This window comes from Podarcis liolepis (genome assembly GCF_965112155.1).
Source record: "Podarcis liolepis genome assembly, chromosome: 5".
Taxonomy (NCBI): domain Eukaryota; kingdom Metazoa; phylum Chordata; class Lepidosauria; order Squamata; family Lacertidae; genus Podarcis; species Podarcis liolepis.
The window spans coordinates 50,182,035-50,205,182 of NC_139556.1; the positions used below are offsets into that span (position 1 = coordinate 50,182,035).

Below are 23,148 nucleotides of genomic sequence, written 5' to 3' on the forward strand. Positions count from 1 at the left end.
ATTTTTAGAAGTTGCTAAGAACATCTCCAAAGAGAGTTAGCAGCAATCTTTCAAGCAATGCATTTAACGCTAGATTATCTCTCCACAGAAGTCTCACTAATTTATTGCTTTTACAGTTATTTATAAAATTGTCTAGGTACTGTGCTCAGAAGGGGAAAAAACTAGAGAGCTGATGCCTAATAAGACACCATACAAAAAGGGGGGGAAAGGTTGGGATGGGCAGGAAAAGTAAAGGTCTGCTACATTAATCCTTGCATGTGTTCAACCATATGCTGCAAATCGCAGGGAACAAGAGTAAATATCTCACAAATACAAAAGGGTTATATTTGTCTGCTACCTGGATAACAAGTGGAGCTCTATATGCAAGTAATCATTTGTCTCCTTCCTACCAAACTACTTTTAAGAAGCCTACTAATGTTATAATTTATTGATCAATAGATTTTTTTTTAATTAAAAAAAGCCCAAGAGTGCCACCTTACGGAGAACAATATACAGCTATCTTTTTAGCATATACCAAACAAAACAGATTCCAGCATTAGTCCCACTGCAAACCCGCACAGATGCAGAACAAGCAGGATAATACGTTTTATTGCACCAGCTAGTCAATTAAAATTCCGGAGCAAACTTTAAAATACTGTTTGGATGGTTATTTTAAATGACTAACTGCTCAATAGGAAGTATCCTTATTCACTGTTTCTCAAGAAACATAAACCCATACTTAAAAACACCCCCATCACTATCTTTATATTTTGGACACACACCATTAAAAACAAATAATTTGTTTGTCTCCAGAAAAGCACCTTTTACTGATACATATCAGGCATAGTTCTCATGCACACAAGACTTTGTTAAATATTAGCACAATCACAGTAGTAGTAGTAGTAGTAGTAGTAGTAATAATAATAATAATAATAATAATACCAAGTCCTTATTTTCTCCACCAAACCCCACTGCTGAAGGCAGCTCTGATCCTGTGGTGTGCCTGCAAAGGGCAGCATTCCATTGGAGAGTGCAAATTCTGTGCTTTGTCTGGACTGCAGTATGTGGCATTTCACATTAACCTTTTGTGACTGTGAACACTGCACTGGTACAAAGAGAGGGATCTCTTGTAGGTTTGCCAATGAGACCACATTGGGACAATAACAGATCGATCCATTTTCTGCCCTGTGCCACAGACCAGAAGACTCTGTTGTACTTAAATTTTTTCTAGCCCTGAGAAACTCAAGCCAGGCTAAAAACATTACAGTGAAAAAGTCTTTTATCTGGTGCAAAAACTGATCTTATGAACAAAATAAGATGCAACCAATGTGTGGGTATTCCCACGCGGCAAACTGTGTTGTATATTTGCTGATCCTCAGTGTGGAAGGTGTCACAATCGGAACAAAAATACAAGTAGCTGCCCTCCCAACACCAGAATCACTGTTGCTTACCTAGATAGGGCTGAGGCAGGGTGGGGGCAAGATCAGGGACATGTGGTTGCACCAGCAAGAGTGACCCTGTCAATCCAGCATGTTCAGTGGTGCAACCACATGGCCCCGACCTCACCCCCACCCTGCCCAGGTAAGCAGCAATGCCAGTGATGGCTTCTCGCCACCCGCTCCTGCACTGCTCCTGCATATAATTCCCCAAAAGGCTAGCAAAGAAACAGCTAAAATAAATGCAGGAAAGAACGTGAAACTGTCATATTAGAATAAAATATTATTACCAGTAGCACAAGTGACTCTGTAGAGCAAACAAATACTCGTTGAAACTTTCTATGGGTTTTTCTTGCAGCACATAATCAATACGTCGTCCTCCATTTAGCAAACCAACTTTTACAGCCAAGTCTTCATCTTTTGAAAGATCTGGGCTTTCAACGATCTTTTCTGTGGCAGCAGAAGGAAACAGAGCATGAAAAGTACATGGTAAATTGAATCTTTGATGAATTCCTGGTTCTGGCTTTCTGCTGTCCCTATTACACTTTATCCATTTTAAGCTTGTTGGAATATTGTCTGGGTTGTTACAGCTGTGAGTTCCTCCTATTATCTACACAATGTGGGAAGGACTGTAGCTCAGTAGAGCATCTGCCTTAGAAGCAGGTCGGGTTCAAATCCCAGTATCTCCAGGTAGGGCTGGCAGAGTCTCCTGACTGCATCCTGTCAGTATAGACCAGGGCTTCCCAAACTTGGGTCTCCAGCTGTTTTTCGACTACAATTCCCATTATCCCTGACCACTGGTCTTGCTCAGCAAGATGGCCTAATGGTATGTCACTACAAGACAGCTCCTATGTGTTCCTAATAGTAAAAGACAGAAGCATAAGTTACGGGAGGTCAAACCTTCGAAGTACAGTGGTACCTCGGGTTACATACGCTTCAGGTTACACATGCTTCAGGTTATACACTTCGCTAACCCAGAAATAGTGCTTCAGGTTAAGAACTCTGCTTCAGAAACCGGGCTCCGGCGGCGCGGCAGCAGCAGGAGGCCCCATTAGCTAAAGTGGTGCTTCAGGTTAAGAACAGTTTCAGGTTAAGTACGGACCTCTGGAAGGAATTAAGTACTTAACCCGAGGTACCACTGTATTTAATAACAGAACAACAGCCTAATATTTGTGTGGTGTTTCATCATATTAGCTCAAATAAAGTAACAGTCAGAATATCCTGCCATAAAAGCCAAAGCAAAAAGCTTCCCAGATACAAATTAAATTCTGTGGCTTGTTTCAGTTACCAAAAGGGGCTTCTGCGGTTGTGTTTCTCAGACTGCAGGCCTTCATACTATTTACAAACTACACTTAAAAACTGAGGAGGTTCAAAAAAACACTTTGCAGCAAGGAACAGTAGGGACTGTTAATCAAAGAAAAAAGCCAAAATTCCCATCAGGTTTCTGGGACCCATCAAAATCTTCAGTACTTGTCAATATTAATACATTAATTCCATCTGATTACTCAATTTTGATGTTACCAAAAAGCTTTTGCGGCTTTGACAAAAGCAGGGAAAACAGTGGTGAGCCATATTAATCACAGACAGGATGAAGCTGGCAAACTGCTGGTCACTCAGAAGAGTATCATCTAGAGACAGTATTACAAGGGCAATTCATTTCAAGAGATATACCCCACTTTCATGTGGTCTGTACATGAAGCTTGTACAGCTAGCAAGGGGATGCTTTCAATTTGGCCAACAAAAGTTCAAAAGACACAAAGTGAAAAATGTTATTGAACAAAACTCTCATTCAGACCAAGTGTTCAAAGTAAAAATAAATTTAAATATTATATGTTGGGGGAGTTACCCAGAGGCTACAGGGTTAGATATCCAGAATGATGGGTAAGAATCTAAATCAAGCCTAAAGGCATCAAGCTTAACCTCCTAATACAAAGGTAATAAAACTGGGGCATGTCCCAGTCACTTAACATTTACAGTAATTACTGAAAATATAATAGCCATGCAACAACTAACCGTCTGTCTCATCTTTTTCTTCTTCCTGTTTTATCTGATGAGCTACCTTCTCCAGTTCTGCTTGGAGCTGAATGGAAGATGTATGAGCACGTGCAAAGTCATTCAGGGTTTGCCAAGCACTTTTCAATGAGCTGATGAAACCCTGTTTCAGGTCTGATCCCATTCGAGAAAGAGAGTCCTTCAATTCTGAAACGAGAACCATTCTCCAATAATTAGAAATGCCACAGAAATGATGAATTGTAAAACAAGCATTATTCCATGGGAACTAACTTATTTAGAGCGCATTTAGGAGGAAAAACTGAATATACCTTCTATGAAATGAGCTATTCTGCCACCTTCAGGACAGATTTGGGTTGTAGAGGTGCTGAAGTTCTAACAGGAACTTGAGACAACTAGTACTTTGTCAGCCGATACCAAAAAAATGAAATGCATTAAAAATGCAAGGACAATATCCTCAAGCATCCCATGTTATCACAATTCAACTATTGTAGTTGATACTATTTTACAGCTGAAACTTTTCCATGTGTAGAAATTAAGAGGAATATATCACTACAAACAATAGGGATTACAGTGGTACCTCGGGTTACATACGTTTCATGATACAGACGCTTCAGGTTACAGACTCCGTTAACCCAGAAATAGTGCTTCAGGTCAAGAACTTTGCTTCAGGATGAGAACAGAAATCGTGCTCCGGCAGCGAGGTGGCAGCAGGAGGCCCCATTAGCTAAAGTGGTGCTTCAGGTTAAGAACAGTTTCAGGTTAAGAACAGACCTCCGAAACAAATTAAGTACTTAACCCGAGGTACCACTGTATACAGCTGCCACCACATGCACAGCATTGCAAAAGCATTCATAAAGAGACATAATAGAATATGATCACCATGTCTCCTTACCCACTATATTAAGAGATGTGAAGACCCCAAAATATTTTTGTTCCGCAAGGCCCAATGTAGAGGGAAATGATAAATTGAGAGGAAAAATTGTGAATGGGGAAAGCCTTATGACACATCTGCTCTTTCAGAATGGTCAGCGAAATTATGCAAAATTTTATTTCTGGGAACGAACCTTCTTCTGTTTGTGTATTATAATCTACAACAATAGGGGAAAACCTCCAGCCCATGAGTCTAATTAGCCTGTGGGGCCATTTGGGGCAAACCATAGTCACCTGGCATCATATGACAACAGGTGTGGAGATCTGTTATCTGATCCAAGCATCTCAAAGGTTGGAGCTGATGCCTCTGCTGCTTCCTGTGCTGTCTCTGCCACCACCTTTTACTGTCAAAGGGCAAGCATCTGCTTCTCTTCAGTCTTAGTGGTCACAAAGAAGTATGACTAGAGAGAAGAAAAATGCTGCCAGCTCTCTGACAGTAAAAGGCAGCATTTTCACTTCCCTCAATATTCTTCCTTTGCAGACACAGTGTGAACACTGAATCACCTGACATCAGGTGATGGACAGGTGAGTGGTCCTGCCCACCTTCTCAAAATGACCTGTGAAGTAGTGAGCCAGTTCTGGATCCAGCCTTCTGACTAGATCCCTATATCAGAAAATATATGAATACAGTTTATTTACCAAGATGAAGCCTTTTTCTGCCTTTGTGATGTGGAACAAGAACTGGTTTTACGTCCAAGTCAGGAATAATCATAGGTTCTAGCCTATAAGCTACTGGATCGAGCTGGAAAAAAGAACAAAAGCAGTGATCAGTCTAAACATCAATCTTGTGGGAGCCTCACATGACCTTCCCCAAAGCCAGTTAAGGAAGGGGACTTAAAAAGCTCTTTCCACAGGAGACCTATTTCTAAAACGAATACTTAAATAAAATTTAATGATGCAATAAAAACGTGTGACCATAATCCAGTGCAGAGATGCAACAAACTTAGTCGCAGTCCTATACCTACTTGCCCATAAGCCCCACTGAGCAGATATGTATATGCATTGCACTGCTATTCCACTGATTTGCAGGTCCACTGTATGTTATGGGGCTTAAGTAATTATCTTAACTAAATATGCATTGGTACAGAAGTACCTGAAGGTGTGCTAAAAATCAGTTTCAGCCTAACAAATTGTTTTCCTGAGCTTTTAAAAAGATCCAATTAGGTGTTAAATGGATAGTCAGTCTATAGTCCTTTCGCTGAAAGTGATTGAAAACCTGTGCTTCTCACTAACCGGATGATAGATGTTGAAAAATCCCTTGCAAGTGGGGAGCCTGTAGTTTTCATCGATTTTTTCCACTCCTCTTACAGTGAGAAATACACCAATTGGTGAACCCAGAGCAAAGAAATTGTCTGGCTCAAAGTCAAGTGCACTATATACCACAGACACCTAGAAGACAAAGAATTAAAAAAGAGATGATTAATATTTCCTTCATATGTCAGTCAGCCCACTTGAAAGCCACAGGTGTATCCCACAAGACAGATACAAAGGTCTCATCTGATAATAACAAGACAAGGCTAGCAAAAACATATTTTATTAAAAACAGTGTTTCTGAGGAATGGATGGTATACAAACTGTATGCACTTGTATACTTCCACAACTGAAGTGAATCATATGCCCTTACTCCATTCTCTGGGCCAAGATCCCACCACTTCCATAACATATGACCCCATCATCATAGCACCAGTTCTGTGAATGGGGTATGTGTCAAAAAAAGACAGTTCCATCAGTGAGGACTATTTTAACTTGCATAAAACTTACCTGACCAGTGCCCACTTCAAAATATTCATAATCTATGTTGGCAGAGGAAACTGAAGCTCCAACTGGAAGCCTTTTCTTGGATGGATCCTGGAGCATACCAGATTCTGAAGGTGAAGCAAAACTGACCACTTTCTTTGCTGCCTGCGCAGCTTCTTCCTGGGTCCGCATCATGGCTTCAACTGCTGCCTTTTTCTCCAATGCTGCTTTTCTCTGTTCCTATTGATGCAAAGATTTCAAAAGCTTTGGAGGAAGCTTTGGACGAGGGGGGAAGAAACCACCCCCCTGCTATGTTCTATTTAGTTTAATTATTGTATTGTATTATTGTATTCAACCAAGTCTTAACTCACTCAAATCACCTTTTAACATTCATTCATTTAAAAATATTTATATTCCAACTTTAGTGCCCGAGGCAGCATACAAGGCAAAATAAGAAATAAACCTCAAGAAGTCTATATAACATTACAAGTCAATTAGGTCCATATCAGTCAAATCCCACTAAAAGCTTGGCACAGTGTTCAAATGGTGCTTAACAGGAAGCAAAAACAAATAGCCATGCAGAGGGAGTATCACAGTCTGGGTGCTGCAACACAGAAGGCCCTGCCTTCATAGCCACATAGGAGCAGAACGTTCTTCAGATCCTCTGGCACTCAGAGAATACAGCACTTGATGGTTCACAACAAACACTTTGGACTGCATTCAGAAACAAACTAGCAGCCTAGTAAGATCTTTAAGCGCTGAAATAATATGATCCATTTGCAGTAGATTCTGCTTTTTAAAAAATCAGCTAATCTATGGCTCAAGCCACCCTACACAATTCAGGAAAAACAAGTCATGAGGCTAGATCTCGTGCCCTGTATCCATGGCTCTCTTGACTCAACACATCTAAACATTTCACATTAAAGAACTACCGTATTGGCCCGAATATAAGCCACACCCAAATATAAGACTCACCTTTAAAATTCGGGGGGGGGGGAGAAAAAGGCAATACCCAAATATAAGCCGCTCCCTTAAAATTCCGCAGGCACTCACACCCGTTCCATTTTACCATGTCTGTTTCAGCAGCGATATCGTAAAAGCCAGTTTTTGTAAGGTGGCGAATCTAAGACGCACTTTAACTTTTCACTGTTGAAATTTGGGGGGGAAAGTACGGCTTATATTCGGGCCAATACGGTACGATACATGGTGGTTATTCAGCTGGATGCAACCAGTACTAAAATTCATAGTATTTAAATTGTAGCCAGTTTTAACTAAGCATGTGTACTTCTCAATGAAAGTATTTAATGTGTGAATCAGGTATTGATTGTGGAGTATTTTGGAGATGCTACAATATCAAGCTTACATTGTATTCTTTTCTAATAGTTTTGTAAAATTAAACTTTGCAACTCTTGTTACTCTTTTCTTTCAACTACTATTTCCTTTTGCATTGTGTACATATTATGTACGTGTTAAGCTTTCTGGGAAGTACACCATGCCTGTCTGTATTATTCTACTTTGACCAACCCTTTCTTATCCAACTCTCGCCATGCCTATTTTGTAATTCTTTGAGCAGCTCTATTACACTGAAATGTTACTGCCATAGTTCTGGCTTGCAAAGCAATCATTTCCTACCTGTTTGGCCGCTCTGTCTTTTACAAAGTTTGCTATCTTCTTTCGCGGCCCAAGAGGTATTCCCATTTCTTTCAGATCATCAATCGTACACATCAGCTGTTTTGTAAATATATATATAATCAAGGTTTACTTATTCACTTTTTAAGAACACAGTTTATATTTGCATATTTTAGTAGAAGAGAGATACCCAACAAACAAAATTCTGGAACCACAAATTCTAACTATTTCAGGCAAAGTAAATAGTGCAATACATGTCCAAATACACTCCTTTTAACTAAGCCTAAATATATGTAACTTAAATAATAGCATATAGTTCATTCATTTAGATATGCCTCCATTTCCCTCCCTTGACCTTAATTCCAGACTGTAAGTATGGCAGGCTTCTAATCTCACATTCTTCTATAGTTACAAACTATAGAAATGATCCCTGAAAGTGCTATATACATGGAAGGTATTATATAAAAATAAAAATCTCTACAGACCTATAGTTTAGACTGGATGCTGGTAATTTTTTCTAAGGTACAGGTTTATGCTGTAAACCCCTCTACTCTTTCTTGCAATGCATGTATAGGTGTGGGTGTGTGATCCTGTCTCCTGACACAATGTATTTTTATTTTTACGTATCTGGGTGTGTTATGCTGAAACCATTATATCAGGATGGGGAACCTTTCTTCTGTCAAGGGCTGCATTCCCTCAGGGATAATTTATTGGTTGCCACATGCTGGTGGTGGCCAGGGAGAGCCAAAAGTGGAGTGCTCCCTTTCCCCCCCTCTTTCTGCCACTACACCCTTACCACCCACATGAAATTAGGCAAAGGACCACATGAAATAAAGTTAAGGTTGCCCACCCCTGGATTACACATTTCCACCTTTTGTAAAATTAGTCAGCAGTCCATTTTAACTTGCTACCTCCCCGTGGTAATGTAAATACCAGAGATTCTGTGTCAATCTTCTCCGTTTCAAATGTGCTGATGTACTCAGACAAGCTAAGCATTTCCAGGGTTCTTTGCAAGGTTGGAATATCATCCTCCACATCATGCTCATCGTTGGAAAGAGAATGTACAGAACCAGCAGAATTAGACTCTACTGTCATCTTGAAAGAAAGAAAAATATTTGTGATAAAAAACCCAATTCCTAACAGTATGTGGAAGTCAAAGGTATACCCAGAGAAATGTAACTAAGCAATAGCCTTATTCGGGTTATTATTGCAGTGAATAAGAGGCCTGCCCGTTATGCATCACTCTTGACAGCTTCCCTGGGCAGAGTAACTTCTGCAGCAGATACCCTACCCAAAACCCCCGATCTTCCAGGGATCTTTATTTTGCAGGCAGCTGCCGCATGCAAAAGGCAGCCCGTAAAGTATGTAGACAGAGAATTGACTAGGCTGTATATATCCAGTGTTTTGAAGATGGTTTAAACAGTTAAAAGAGCCAGCCACACAAGTCTTAACGGACAATTGCTTTTTAGCACAAATACCTGCTGATCATATTCAGCCGCATCCTTCCCAATACCATTGGCAGCGACAGAAGCCACAGAATTAACTGTGGAAGTCCAATCTTTCTGGTTGGACAGGATATCAAATAATATTAACGAACCTGGAGAAGCAAAACAAGATGTTTCAGGATAGCATTAATCTTGTCCAAACTTAAATAGAAAGACATATCCTGAACTCTTGATCTGTTCTCTCAAACATATTTATAGTTTCAGATGACCTAGAGTTGTTTCCTGCACGCAAACCAGATTACAGCAATGGTGTGCCCAAGAAGTCACAAAACCAAACATTGGACAACATCTCTCAAGAACTGTGGAATTTTTAAAAATAGCTTTTTGTTGAAAGAGCTTATCATTTTTAAGTTGTAGTATTACCCAAACTATGACCAGCAACAGAGATTCCTCCTTTAAATTCAGGGTTTCTGCTCTTGAAAAGTGCATAGAGACGGTTCATTTCCAGTCCTACTTTATCCACAATCGTTTGACAGTAGGTGGGGCTACTGTAAAACAGTATGTCAAGTAGAGTCTCGTTGGTGAAATGACGAAGACGTCCAATGGTCGGCAAAGTTATTTTTTTAATATTCCTGGGAACACAAAATCAATAGATTAATAGCCAAGTCATTTTCGTTACATGACTAAAGAGCTTAGCTAAAAACAGAATGATCCCAATAGCTATTAGTTACAGTCAAGGTCCTCCAACCTCCAGAGCAGATTTGGGGTGCAGTGCTTCTCTCCCTGTTCCACTAACATAAGCCTTACAGTCAGCTGAGCAATACTGCTGGATACAAGCCTTATCATTTATATAGTCTGCACTATAGAGTACCGTACTTTTCACTCTATTAGACGCCCTATTTTGGGAGACTCAATTTTAATGAGGGGAGATGGCCCAAAGTTGTTCAGCCCCTCCCTCCCCCCCCCCCACAGCTGCAGGCAGGAAACACTCCCTAGATCATTTCCTGCGCGCAGGTAGGGAGTGTTTCCCTCATGCAGCAGCATCGAAGGAAGTTGCGCTCCAGCCAGCCAGCCGGTTGGCCAGAGAGCACCTTCCCCCATGACGCTGCCGTTGGATGTAACATTAAACTGTGACTAATCAATAACAGAACCAAATGCTTCTGATCTTATTGTAGCTGCACCAAAAAAAGAGTGCAAGTCCAAGGCTGCCTTTGGCTTGTTTCCATTATGATAAGCCACATAACTCTTAACACAATTACTTTATGATCACTTTTAATAGCATCCACTAAACCAGATTCAATGATCTCTTTTATTTTAATGAGACAAGTATAATGGGGGTTATAGGACTATTCAGCTTGTGGCAATTCATTCTCAACCTGCAATACACATTTGAGCAGTTTTCAGTTAAAACATTCTATCACATTATTGTCTCAGCCGCTCATCTCTGGGACAGTGATCAATGATCAAACAACAAGCTAGCCCTGCTGAAACAGATTAGAAGTTTGGAGAATAACTGTGTTTTGGTGCTTCAGTATTTTAGACCTACCTATCCACTCCGGTTGCATCTCCATGCAGAGTACTATGCCAGTGAACTGGCAGGAACTCAACCCTGCTCACTTTAAGCTCTTCTACTGACTTTCTAAAATGCGACTGCAACAATTTCAGAGACACTGTCCGAAAATCATCAACTTTAAAAATGGAAGAAAAGAAGAGGTTAATGTTAACTCCACAAATTGATACCCATTACATGTGTTCAAATATATTTTCCAACAGTTCTTTACACTTTTGAAGTCTTGCTAATCTAATCAAAACTTTCCAATTCATAAACTGTATAAATAAGTGTAAATTTGTAAAACAATCACTACAATACAAAACAAAAACTAAGTCATTAATTAGACAGAGCTAAAGTTTCACATTGTTTCAGATTTTGAAGTGATACCCGTTTAAACATTAGAAAGCCACACTGGGAAAAGGCTGCAGGAGCAATTCTTGTATTCTTTCCTTCTGACTGAAGGGGTTGTCATGCCTTCTATTTACAAAATAATTACATCAACAAAACTAAATAATGCTGTTTTTCTCTCACTGACCACTGGCTAATCTACCTATATAGTAAACATTTCCTTCCCTTCAGAAAGAAAACAACAGTACATCCTTTCATTTCCCCTTCCATCCAAATATATTTTTAATTCAGTTTTAAAAGGATATTTTGATGCAGCATCCATTGGAGTGATTGAAAGCTGTTTCCACATGATGTCAGGGACCGGCAAGCCACTGATGCAATGCGGGCAGGGGGCTGGAGTCTGACTCAGGAGGGGGGGCAGTGTTTTGTGGGGGCCTGTACTGGCCAGGAGGCAAGAATCAGAGGCAGAGGAAGCTTCAGAGCTGGAGGGTGGAGAACAGGATGAGTCAGAAGAGGAGGAAGAGGTAGGTCAGGCAGGAGAAGAGCTGGGTGCTTCCCCGCCCTCTCCTGCACCACTGTCTCCCAGAACCTTGAGGAAACTGAGAAAGCTTCCATGCAGGCGCAGTCCTAAGCTAAGTGCACATAACCTATCAAAGGGAGGTACATAAACTGGTGGAGGGTTGCTGCAACATGGACAGGGGAATAACTGCCTAGCCAATTAGACTGATGTGTATAGATATCCAGAGCTGTAGAAGTGACTGGAAGTGTTACCTTTGACAATAAATACCTAACTACCTGCCATATGCATTCTGCGGCTGGGAGGCACCCTCGACACATGATATCTAATAAGTGGTGTGCCATAAAAGCCTATGGACCCATGATTACATGCTCCTATGGCAAAGGTGGGGAATCTTTTTCAGGATAACAGACTCATTCCCTTCTAGAAGTCCTCCCTTCTAGGGGGCCACATGCCAAAGGTGAACAAGGTGAGGGGCAAAAATAGGTGGGGTGAATGGCACAAGGTGCATAGGAAAGTGAATGCAACACTTGCTTTTGAACAGTAGGCTACATTCCTGCCACATAAAAGTTTCTACACACATATATCTCCTGTCAGGGTTAATGGCGTTTCTCAAGTACAGAAACTATTTCCAGTTTATCAAAGTAAACAGAAGTTTTTCCAAGCCTGTTCTTTGTACGTGCAGAAGCTGAAGCTGCAACATTCTGGACGGAATTCTAGCTGGTCGGCACTTTTCATTTCTGCGAAGAAGCAAGCTGGATATTGTTTTGACTACATCTCACTTCAAGGTCACTGGGAACAAACATCAGCTCCCCAGCGAGCAGTTTCATTTTACTTTCGATTCTCTATCTCTCTGCCTGGATTCTTTCTTTCTCACTCCCAGTGTATTCTTGTATAGTGTTGGATTTTATGTGCTGAACTGCTTTTTTTGCTCAAGATGCACCTTGTCAAGGCTTTGACAAAGAACCACAAGATTCACGCATTAGTAAATTATTTTTAGTATATCATTACTAATGACTCTTCTGTTTTTTATTGGACTGCACGCTACGGCAAGAGGTCTGCAACTCTGCTAATTAACCATTGAGCCAGAGGTCCCCCAGGACTTGGGGGACTCTAATCCTAACATCTCCATACCCATATCCAAGCAAGCAATAGGTATTATCAGTTCAAGGACACACTGCAGAATGGTGTGGAACACAGCTGCTGAGGAGCAGGTCGGGGAGGTGGCAGAATGGGGTTGGGTACTCCTAGGGCCAGACAGAGAAACCTGGAGGCCTGTACTGAACCCCCATGGTTGATGTTCCCCACTCCTGCATTAATAAACAATAACGTAACTTATCAATAATATATAAATGCTGACAAGAGTAAGCAAGTAGGACACAATAAGATATCAGCAAAAGAAACTCCTGCGTGCACACAGTCTAAACACACACCACATTCAACGATGCTTCTGAATCGCAGATCACAGACAGGGCCAATGCCATGGACCATGAATACTAGATGATCGATTTGAGACACCTCACCTATAAAAGTGAAAAGAAATAGCAACAGTTTTCATTAAATAGCAGTGGGGAATCTCTAGCCTTCTTTTTGTTTCTGGAATATAACGCCCATCATTTCTGACCACGCCAAATGGGTTTGATGGGACTTGGACTTAAGCAACATCTGAAGAGCCTGAGGCTTCCTAACCATGTATTAAATGCTCTGGGGAAAGGTTCCTTCTCCAATCCAGTCTGAGGCCTTGCCACAAGAAACCAACCAGCATGGCCAATTGGCTTCCAGAGCAGGACCTGAACTACAGCACAACTTGCCAGCGAACTACACTGTTAACTGCATAGAGGCGGAAGATCCCCATATGTTCCCTCTTCACCCCCACACAACAGAAACAAACAGGCTGGTAGCAGGGACCCACAGCTAAATTAAAAAAGGAACAAGCTTAGGAAAGTGACAAATTTTTATATAAATATTGCCATCAGATCGTATCTCTAAAGGTGCATTTGTCTATTTCCATATTTTTGTTGTTGTTGTTCACTGCTTGGAGGGCCATTTGGGATGAGGGAGCAATTTAAAACTTGTAATATTAATAAAGTAAGGAATAGATGGGAGGATTCTCCTCCCCCAAATAAACCTGAATTTATCTCCATGGAACTACCTCATTAGGCCCCTTGCTGGTAAAGTCAACCAAATCAGAAAAGTCCAACAAACTCTGCTACACTTAGGGCATGGAAAACGTATGGCCCACATTCTACCCCATTATTTATTAAAGGGGGGGGGATAAGCTAATATAAGATCCCTCTGTCCTAAACCACTCACCATCTGGAATTTCTTCATGATCCTCATCAATTCCACGTTTTACCACTCTTGGCCTAGTCTGCCCATCTTGTATGGTACCCCATTCATCTGGTATTGCAGAAGGCTGGAACTGAACTATAACCTGGAAAAAATCAGTGGACAACACACTACATTTAAACACTTGGGGTTGCAACCAGAGGTGCATTCAAGGAAAAGGGTGGGTGGAGAATGACTCTTCTGCATCTCTAACCCCCAAGGGTCAGGAGATCCTGCAGAGTGGGATCAGTTGTGGCATTGTGGCACTGAGGGAGACTGTGAGAAATTGGAAGTGGAGGCAGGCACCTTCCGTGAACAGAAGCTCAAGTTACGCTGAGTTTCACATACTGCTGTAACCACACATGCAATGCTATTGTGCAATAAAAATTCTTATTACCTTAGGATTATGCATAACAATAGTTTCTCCACCTGGAAATTCCAGTCGCCGATGCCACTGATTTGTGGTAACAGCTTTCTTATACTCTGCCTGGGGGAAAAAACAGTTTAGCAAAATCATAAAGAAACTAAGCATCAAGATGTCATGTCAAAGGACAGTGCCATAAACAGCTTATACCACATTCATTTATTGACAATCCTGTAGTATCAAAACTCCAATATTTTGAATTTAGCTTGCACAACAAAACTTCCACATCCTCTGATCCCCTCTGTAGTCCCTCATGTCCCTGAAACCTCCTCTGGAGGATCCCTCCAGCTTGCTGCCAGTACAGATTAGGGGGGGGCACAGGGGGGAGGGGAGGAGAGGGAAGTCCTAACACATGAGCAGAAATCTATTCAAACAATGCTGAACGTCACTGTGTACATTACTGTTTCCATGTACTTATTCAGTGTTTTTCTAGCCTGCCTGCTAACCCAAATTCCCAAGTTGGCCTGCATTTAAAAATACAGAGTAGGAGCAAAAGGAATATGTATGTTTTCCCCCAGGCCTTAGATATTCTGCTACTCTGAGGCTGAATCTCAGAGTAGGTTGAACATCAACATAAAGTTCAATTTACCCCATTTAAAGACAAATAGCGGTAATGCAAAACACCTTAACCTCCTTTATGTTTATTAGAAATATCAGTGAATAACCAGGACCATGTGGATGAAGCACAATTCACTGATCTTACAACAGTATTTGAGATGCAAAATAATAATAATAATGTTGGTTATTGTACAACACCACCAGCAGTAACAATAGCAATAATACAGACCGGAATTTCTTCCACATTTTATCAACACTCCACAGTGAGTATTTTTTAACTTCCCATAAAATCTGAGCCCTTTCAAATTTCAATTTTCAGTAAGCCATCACACACATTTATTATTCAGTCAATTTAAGAAGAAGAAGAAGAAGAGGAGGAGGAGGAGGAGGAGGAGTTTGGATTTGATATCCCTCTTTTCACTCCCTTTAAGGAGTCTCAAAGCAGCTAACATGCTCCTTTCCCTTCCTCCCCCACAACAAACACTCTGTGGGGTGAGTGGGGCTGAGAGACTTCAAAGAAGTGTGACTGGCCCAAGGTCACCCAGCAGCTGAAGGTGGAGGAGCGGAGACGCGAACCCGGTTCCCCAGATTACGAGACTACCGCTCTTAACCACTACACCACACTGGTGTACACTCACCTCTAGCTTTTCGCTGAAATCCTCAGTGTAAGGAATAAACCTGCTGTCTTGATCTCCCTTATAAAACCAAGTACATCTTCTCACTTCAGATGGCTCTTCTTCCCAGTATACAGCTTTCCTCACTCGGTCATAGAGATAAACATCATAACGTCCTCCGTCAGTACTAAGGACAACATTCTCTGGATCAGGTTGCACTAGAAGCATTAAAAAATGTTTTATTAGCTTGGAATCCTTCAACTGATAAGCTAACACATATTTAGAAACAAGAAGGAAATATTCACTTTTCCTTCTCTTCAAATTTTATATTAGAACAATGAAACAGAGAGGTCAAACCAAATGTGTTACTGGGAAACTTGGCACTTTTGAAAGATTTCTAGACTTGTCACCGCATGTCTCTTTCCCCAGTTGTTCCACTATGTTCACTGGTGTGGATCCGAATGCAGGCAGTATACGACATACACAAGCATTCTCATAGGCAATAATTCTGTGATATGATTGTCATCTTCAAATATCTGAAGGGCTGCCGCCTGGAAGATGGAGCAAGCTTGTTTTCTGCTACTCCCAGAGGGAAGACCCAAACCAATGGATTGCAATTACAAGAAATGAGATTCTGATTCAACATTAGGAATGACTTTATGACAGTTAAGAGCTGTATGACAATGGAATGGACTCCATCAGGAGGTGGGGGACTCTCCTTCATTGGAGGTTTTTCAAAAGGAGATTGGATGGCAATCTGTCAGGGATTATTTAGTTGAGATTCTTGCATCCCAGGGGTTTCGACTAGATTACCCTAGTTGGAGTATCTTCCATTTCTACAATTCTGTGAACCGGCTACCAGCAAACTATGCCTTTCTAATTGCTCACATAGAAGCTGCCAAGATGAATGAAACAAAGAGCTGCCTATGAAAACAAAATCAGGACATGGGATTTATACACAAAAGTCAATCTGAAATCTGAATGTGGAACTGAACATATATCACGTTCCCATTTAAGAAACACCTGCATAAGGATATGTAAATATATGCAAATGTATACAGAAGTCTTCTTCAGCCTGGTGCCTTCCAGATGTTTTGGACTGAACACTGGTAATGCTGTCTGCAGCTGATTGGAGTTGCAGACCAAAACGTCTGGAGGGTACTAGATTGGGACGGGTTAGTATTTCTGCCTTCTCATTGTAAATCATCAGCAATTTGTTAGTCCTCTATATTTTCAAAGCCAAAAAGCCATCACATAAATGAAAAGCACAGAGGCCTTACCAGAGTTAAAAACTTCCTCTAGTGTTGTAGAATCTAGGACACTGAATGGCATCCATAGCTCCTTGTTTTCCACCTCCTTGCAATAAAACCAATGGGGCTGAACTGGCTCATATTGGTTATGTAGTAAGATGGGAGGTGCTTTCACCAAAGGGCCTGCTGACAGGGGAGCCACAGGCGGCATTGGTGACTGAGGCGAAGAAAACTGAAAATGAAACCAGTTTAAATATATACAATTATTAATTTTAAAAGGTTATAAAAACACAAAATCCACTGCCCTCCAGATTACATTGATCATGTACATTATTATCACACATTTATTAAATTCTAGAATTGGTCAGATCCAACAAAATGATCCTGAGATTCTTCATTCCATACATCTGATTACTATGTCATTAAATACAAGCTTGATTCAGAGTGAGGTGCCATCTCCAAAGCTCTCTATCAACATCTACCGTATTTTTCGCCCCATAGGACGCACTTTTTCCCCTCCAAAAATGAAGGGGAAATCTGGGTGCGTCCTATGGGGTGAATGCAGGCTTTCGCTGAAGCTTGGAGAGCCAGAAGGGTCAGTGCGCACCGACCCCTCTGGCTCTCCAGGCTTCAGGAAAACATCCGCAGCCTAGGCAGCCCTGTGGGAGTTCCTGCAGGGCTCCCCAGGCTGCGGATAGCAGCCTGCCGCCCGGCGCGCAAGGCGCCCTGAAGCAGAGCGCCCCTCGCGCCGGGCAGACATCCGCAGCGTGGGGAGCCTGCCGCGCGGCGCGCCCTGAAGCAGAGCGCCCCTCAAACCAGGCAGACATCGGCCAGCCCCACAAGCTCGGGGGACAGCGGGGAGGCGCAGTGCCGCCATCCCGCTGTTCCCCGACCTAGTTTTGGGGGAGAAATAAAGGAAAACATTTTTTCCTTTATTTCCCCCTAAAACAACTAGGTGCGTCCTATGGGACGGAGCGTCCTATGGGACGAAAAATACGGTAATTCAGTGTAGGTTTCAAATTTATCAAGTTTAATGCGAAACCTAATTTGTGTCTGTATATGTAGGCATGTTTGGGTCAAATATTTTCTCATGCCTATCATTTGATTTGCTTAAATATCATCAATACTCTCTTCCCTGATGGCTGGTGCCAATTCACAATTATTCTGGTACTATAGTGGTGCTGTTTTATAGATACATTACTTTATTTCTACTTTTTCAATGAAAAGCAGTCTAGAAGTGATTTTATTAACAAAAATTAAGAATATTCCATATAATCAAGAACAATCTTATAGTCCTATTTTTACTTTGCCCTGTGATCTGGCAGTGTTCTGTAAAGTTTCAGGCAATGTCTAGACTCTAGAGGGTCCCAAAAGGAAGCTTTTGTAGCATAACTCTCATTGTTCATCATACTAAATTAAAGCTTTAAAATACTGCCATTTCTTGTTTTGCCTATCAACTGATCAATATTTTCCAATTCTCTTTCCCTCCCCCTGAATTTAGTAATTACTACTTTGAACCAATGGAGGTGCTGGAAGATGCAGGGCAGGGCAAGTTAGGTCACGAGAGGACCCTTAAAAGTTTTATACCAATTCCAAAAGCTAAAATATCACTTTCCATACCGGTGGCAGTGTCCCTGGAGTCGCATACATGTGCATAGGTGGTACAGAGGCTGGAGGCTGAACGTTCTGGGTGGGTGTTTGTGTCTGTTGAAGTTGCGGTGGAGTGATGTAAGGATTAGCTCTACTGCTTAAAGTAGTATGGCGATACGGGTTGTAGCCTTGCTGCGATATGGCATGAGGAGGAGTTGAGAAGCCAGCTGGTGGAGGACCAGTGTATGAACCAATTCCTGAAGCAGGTGGCGCATTAAAAGGCTGTGATTTGGAAAGAGGAGCTGAGAAAGCATTTGGCCCATCTTGTGATCCAGGCAGAAGTGGGAGAGAAGCTGAAGTCTTAGAGAAAACAGATGTTCCAGCTTGGGGTGGGGATGCTGCGCCTAAGGATGGCTGCCCAATGCTTCCAAAGGGATCACTGCTGCTAGGAACTTGGGAGAAATAACTGAAAGTTGGCGGGGGGTTAGGATTTGCAGAAGTCTGCCCCAGGAAGCTGTCTTCTTCACCAACATCAGTCGTATCGTCTACAACAAAGGATACACGGATTATTGAAAGAAAGGGAAGCTTTTGTGGACAAACTATTGGTAGTACTGCCTGTTTTAAACATTTCCCCCCAAATAGGAAAATTTATCCAGTCCCGTTCCTTTCTTGTTCACTGTCTTGGAGAACTGAGACTTTTCCTTGTATGAAGGTTTTCTGGTTTCAGTTCCAAAAGCAGAATTTTGAATCACCTATTAAATTGACAAAATCACTTGGCCAACTAACCCACTAGTGCTTTTAATGTGTTAGGCTTATGCATATATCATTACTTAGAAGAACCTTCTGAGACACACTTTCCAGTGGTTTGCATACCACACTAAGAGATGTATTCTCAGTGGTGACATTCCAGCCCCTGGACTCTTTCCATTCTGATATTTAGAAATCATGAGTCTTAACATTTTTTGGAAGCACTGTGAAAACACTTTATTTAGATACATGTTTACTGAATAGGAATATATACATTTTTTAAAATAACACATTCTGAGTGCATTGTGCTTTTAACATTTCTCACAGGTGTTTCTTAACAGTGTGGTGTGATTCAGAGAGCCTGCCAATTTGGGATACATGCAGGAATACACACTGTCAATGTGAATCCCTATATATATATATATATATATATATATATATATATATATATTGCCTATACCTGCAGATGAATTTTAATTGCCCAGACATTTAACTCAGTTTCTTTAGAACTGTGCTTTCATCCTTCCCCCTGGATAAATTGTATACTTTTCTTTTGAAAATTACTTCAAATAGTAACAAATAATGAGAGACTTCAAAGCAGGTTGTCAAACATTGCAGTGTTGTTATTTTATTTCCGCTCTTTAGTATGTCTTGCTATTCTGCCTTTTACACTACTGTCACATTTAGACACGAACACATTTAGAGCAAATACTATTTTTTGAACTGCTTCCTCTTACATAAACCTAGAATTTTCAAATGACATTCCTAGCATAAAATGCAGATTATTCCCAAACATAATTAGCTATAACATAAACTTCATTGGTAATCTCTCAAACTACCCAAAAGGGAATCCAAGCTTCCAAAGGCCTCTGAAATGCACATATCAATGTCTATACAGTGGTACCTTGGTTTACGAACTTAACCCGTTCCGGAAGTCCGTTCTTAAACCAAAGCGTTCTTAAACCAAGGCATGCTTTCCCATAGGGGCGGGGGACTCAATTTACACTCAACAGGAAGCAAAACATGTTCTTATTCCAAGGCAAAGTTCACAAACCAAAACACCTACTTCTGGGTTTGCAGCGTTCTTAATCCGAGTTGTTCATAAACTAAGCTGTTCTTAAACCAAGGAACCACTGTAGCAATGTCTAAGATGAAGCATTTTGCTTTTCCTAAGTGGTTTGGGAGAAAATCACAATCCACAATTTTACCCTATTAGAAGAACAGAAAAGGTAGGACTTCTGTCTAATTCACACCAGTTTTATCATCAAAGGTAGTCACATCATCTTCAATAAGCACAAGATGAAAAGAACAAGACATGCAAATAAACAAACCCTACTCTAAAAAGCTATTAAGCACAAACAAAAAGTAGTGAGGACTGGCTGTGTAGCATGAGCTGCTGGATTTTAGAACGCTGCCAAAATGGAAGCCAGCCACAGCATAAAATCTACCCTGTAATCCAGTGGAACAGGCAAAATGAAAGTGGATGCCAGGGCCCCCACACTGACAAGATAATCAAGAATCCAGCCTGAGGGATTAACGAAGCACAGAGCTTGTTATTGTTTTCACAAAGAACTGAAACGCTCTGGAGGAGTTTAAAAACACCCAGTGACAAACTTTCCCCAAAATTCAGCATAAGTAATTATATTCTCTTTAATGCTCTTTTAGCATGAACTTGATCCGCAGGTGTAAACAGGCAAGTTTGCCTGTTACCATGTGTGCTCAGTATCTGCATTTATCATGCATAGTTATTAGCAAAAAATGCAGTCCTAAAACTAAATATTACAGGACAACACAGAATACACTCAGCAGCCAAGCACCAAGTAACAGTGGCCACAACAGTGTTAAGAGTGTTATCCTCTAACCCAGGGGTCTGCAACCTGCGGCTCCGGAGCCGCATGCGGCTCTTTTACATCTTTGCTGCGGCTCCGGGGCGGATACTAGTGAGGGGAGGAGGCGCATTGTGCGCCCCAACACTCCTCACTGTGGCGGGCGCTGTACTGGCTGTGACGTCACATGGGGGCGGTGCATGCGTTAGTCACGCACCGTCCCGACGTCACCTTCCCGCCCGCTGTCAGATCATGGCTCCGGAGATATATTTGTTTTAAATGTCGCAATGGTTTTGCGGCTCCCAGTTGTTGTTTTTTCTTCGGAAACGGGTCCAAGTGGCTCTTTTTGTCTTAAAGGTTGCAGACCCCTGCTCTAACCCGCCTGTTAGTACAGCAGAGTCATTAAGGATGTAGCTAGCCTAATTCAAGATCTACCTAGTATTCTCTCAAAAAATGTTGCCCCTAGGAAATGCCTCACCACTATAGGATAGGGATAGGGAACTGAATCCAGCCAACAGACTGGATCCTTTCCCCACTCCCATTCCCCAAGGGCTAAGGTTCACATGTGAGCCAGGACTTACCCTTGCAGAAACCACGTTAGTTCTGCTTCAGCAAGGCTTTTTATTCTATATACTTACCGTATTTTTTGCACCGTAACACTCACTTTTTTCCTCCTAGAAAGTAAGGGGAAATGTCTGTGCGTGTTATGGAGTGAATGCCTACGGATGACGGGGGGGATCTGCTGCAGTCGTGAGCAGCGGGTCCATGGTTCCCCTTCCTTCCCTCCTCCGTGGCTCGCTTTGAAACAGCAAAGCGGGAGAAGAGCCACTGAGTGGGGAGGAGAGAGGGACAGAGACCCTGCTTGCTTTAAAGGAGCAAAGCGGGAGAGGAGAGGAGCCGCTTACACTTGTGTAAGTTGGCTCTGTCCAGTTGGCTCCTTTAAAGCAAGCAGGGTCTCTGTCCCTCTTTCCTCCCCACTCAGCTCGCTAAATAGCAGCAAAGTTTTTCAGCGAGCTGGGGAGGAGGGAGAGAAGCAGAGCCTGCTTGCTTTAAAGGAGCAAAGCGGGAGAGGAGAGGAGCCTTCTCCTCTTATACCCCTCTTCTGCATTATTAACAGCATCCTTCTCCACCCACCCCATGTGTGTTCCTTGTCCCTTGAGTGCTTTTCCTTCCCTCCCTACTTAAAACATGGTTAGAAAGCATGGATCCACATGGATCCTCAGGATTTTTGCACTGGGTCACCCCAAATTCACCATCAGATCACATAGCATGTCCATGGCTACAGCTTGCACCCAAAAAATCACGCACCCACTGTTGCCTGGGGCCGCAGTGGTGCAAAAACATGGTTACAAAGCACGGATCCACATGGATCCTCAGGATTTCTGCATTGGGCTACCCCAAACTCACCGTCAGATCACGTGTCTGTGGCCACAGCATGAACCACAAAAATCATACATCCATTGTTTTGTTTAGAATTTTTTTTTTCTTGTTTTCCTTCTCTAAAAACTATGTGCGTGTTATGGTCAGGTGCGTGTTATAGAGCGAAAAATACGGTAGTTATTTCATCTTTAGCAATACTAGTTTGCGATGCTCTAGGCTATAATTTCCAGGATCCCCCTTGGGTCCTTTTAAAAAAAACAAACCTGATGTTATATTAACAGCTTCCCAAGCATCAGATGTGGAGGCAAATCTCCATACATCTCTGTGCTATTCTCCCATGCTTCTCAGTGTTACAGACCCTCCATAATCTACTCCCTTCCCCAAAACCCCATCATCAACAAGTTCTCCCAGCCACGAATCACCACCATAACATGCCTGTGCCTTCCAATCCTTTGTTTCAATAAAAAGTATATACAAATGGCCAACTCAATCTGGAAACAATACTTATTAACTGTGAATGCCCTTCCTCCACCTCACCCCCAAATTCGTTGTAATCACCCAGTGGGAAGCAGAGTGGCTCCTTAAAAGACCTACCGGTTCATTGTTATGTAAACTTTTATGAGCTGCAGTCATTGGATGCTCGAATCTGGCAACTTATAGGAAGTGCTTTTTTCTGGGGCAGACACAGGGGGACGCATACCCCTAAACATTTTGTGAATCTTTGTACTTTTGTCCATTTACTGCATTTATTTTTCCCGATGTGAACTATAAAAATGGTGATTTTCTTGAGTCAGAATGGGAATACCCCTAAACATTTTTTTAAAAAATAATAATTAAAAAGCACT

General features: G+C 41.7%; 1 protein-coding gene across 1 annotated transcript in view; it reads right to left on the reverse strand.

Moving 5' to 3' along the window:
* SEC23IP (SEC23 interacting protein) overlaps positions 1-23,148 on the reverse strand; it is a 29,558-nt gene that overhangs the window by 5,702 nt on the left and 708 nt on the right. Inside the window, exons 2-17 of the mRNA XM_083506112.1 lie at positions 18,381-18,895; positions 16,791-16,992; positions 15,535-15,728; positions 14,312-14,401; positions 13,900-14,020; positions 13,020-13,109; positions 10,716-10,857; positions 9,593-9,801; positions 9,203-9,321; positions 8,658-8,819; positions 7,728-7,823; positions 6,120-6,335; positions 5,592-5,747; positions 4,998-5,100; positions 3,429-3,614; positions 1,706-1,865 (exon numbers count right to left, since the gene is read on the reverse strand). Of these exons, the coding sequence (XP_083362238.1) occupies positions 1,706-1,865; positions 3,429-3,614; positions 4,998-5,100; positions 5,592-5,747; positions 6,120-6,335; positions 7,728-7,823; positions 8,658-8,819; positions 9,203-9,321; positions 9,593-9,801; positions 10,716-10,857; positions 13,020-13,109; positions 13,900-14,020; positions 14,312-14,401; positions 15,535-15,728; positions 16,791-16,992; positions 18,381-18,895 (2,761 nt within the window). The remainder of the gene's footprint in view (positions 1-1,705; positions 1,866-3,428; positions 3,615-4,997; positions 5,101-5,591; positions 5,748-6,119; positions 6,336-7,727; positions 7,824-8,657; positions 8,820-9,202; positions 9,322-9,592; positions 9,802-10,715; positions 10,858-13,019; positions 13,110-13,899; positions 14,021-14,311; positions 14,402-15,534; positions 15,729-16,790; positions 16,993-18,380; positions 18,896-23,148) is intronic.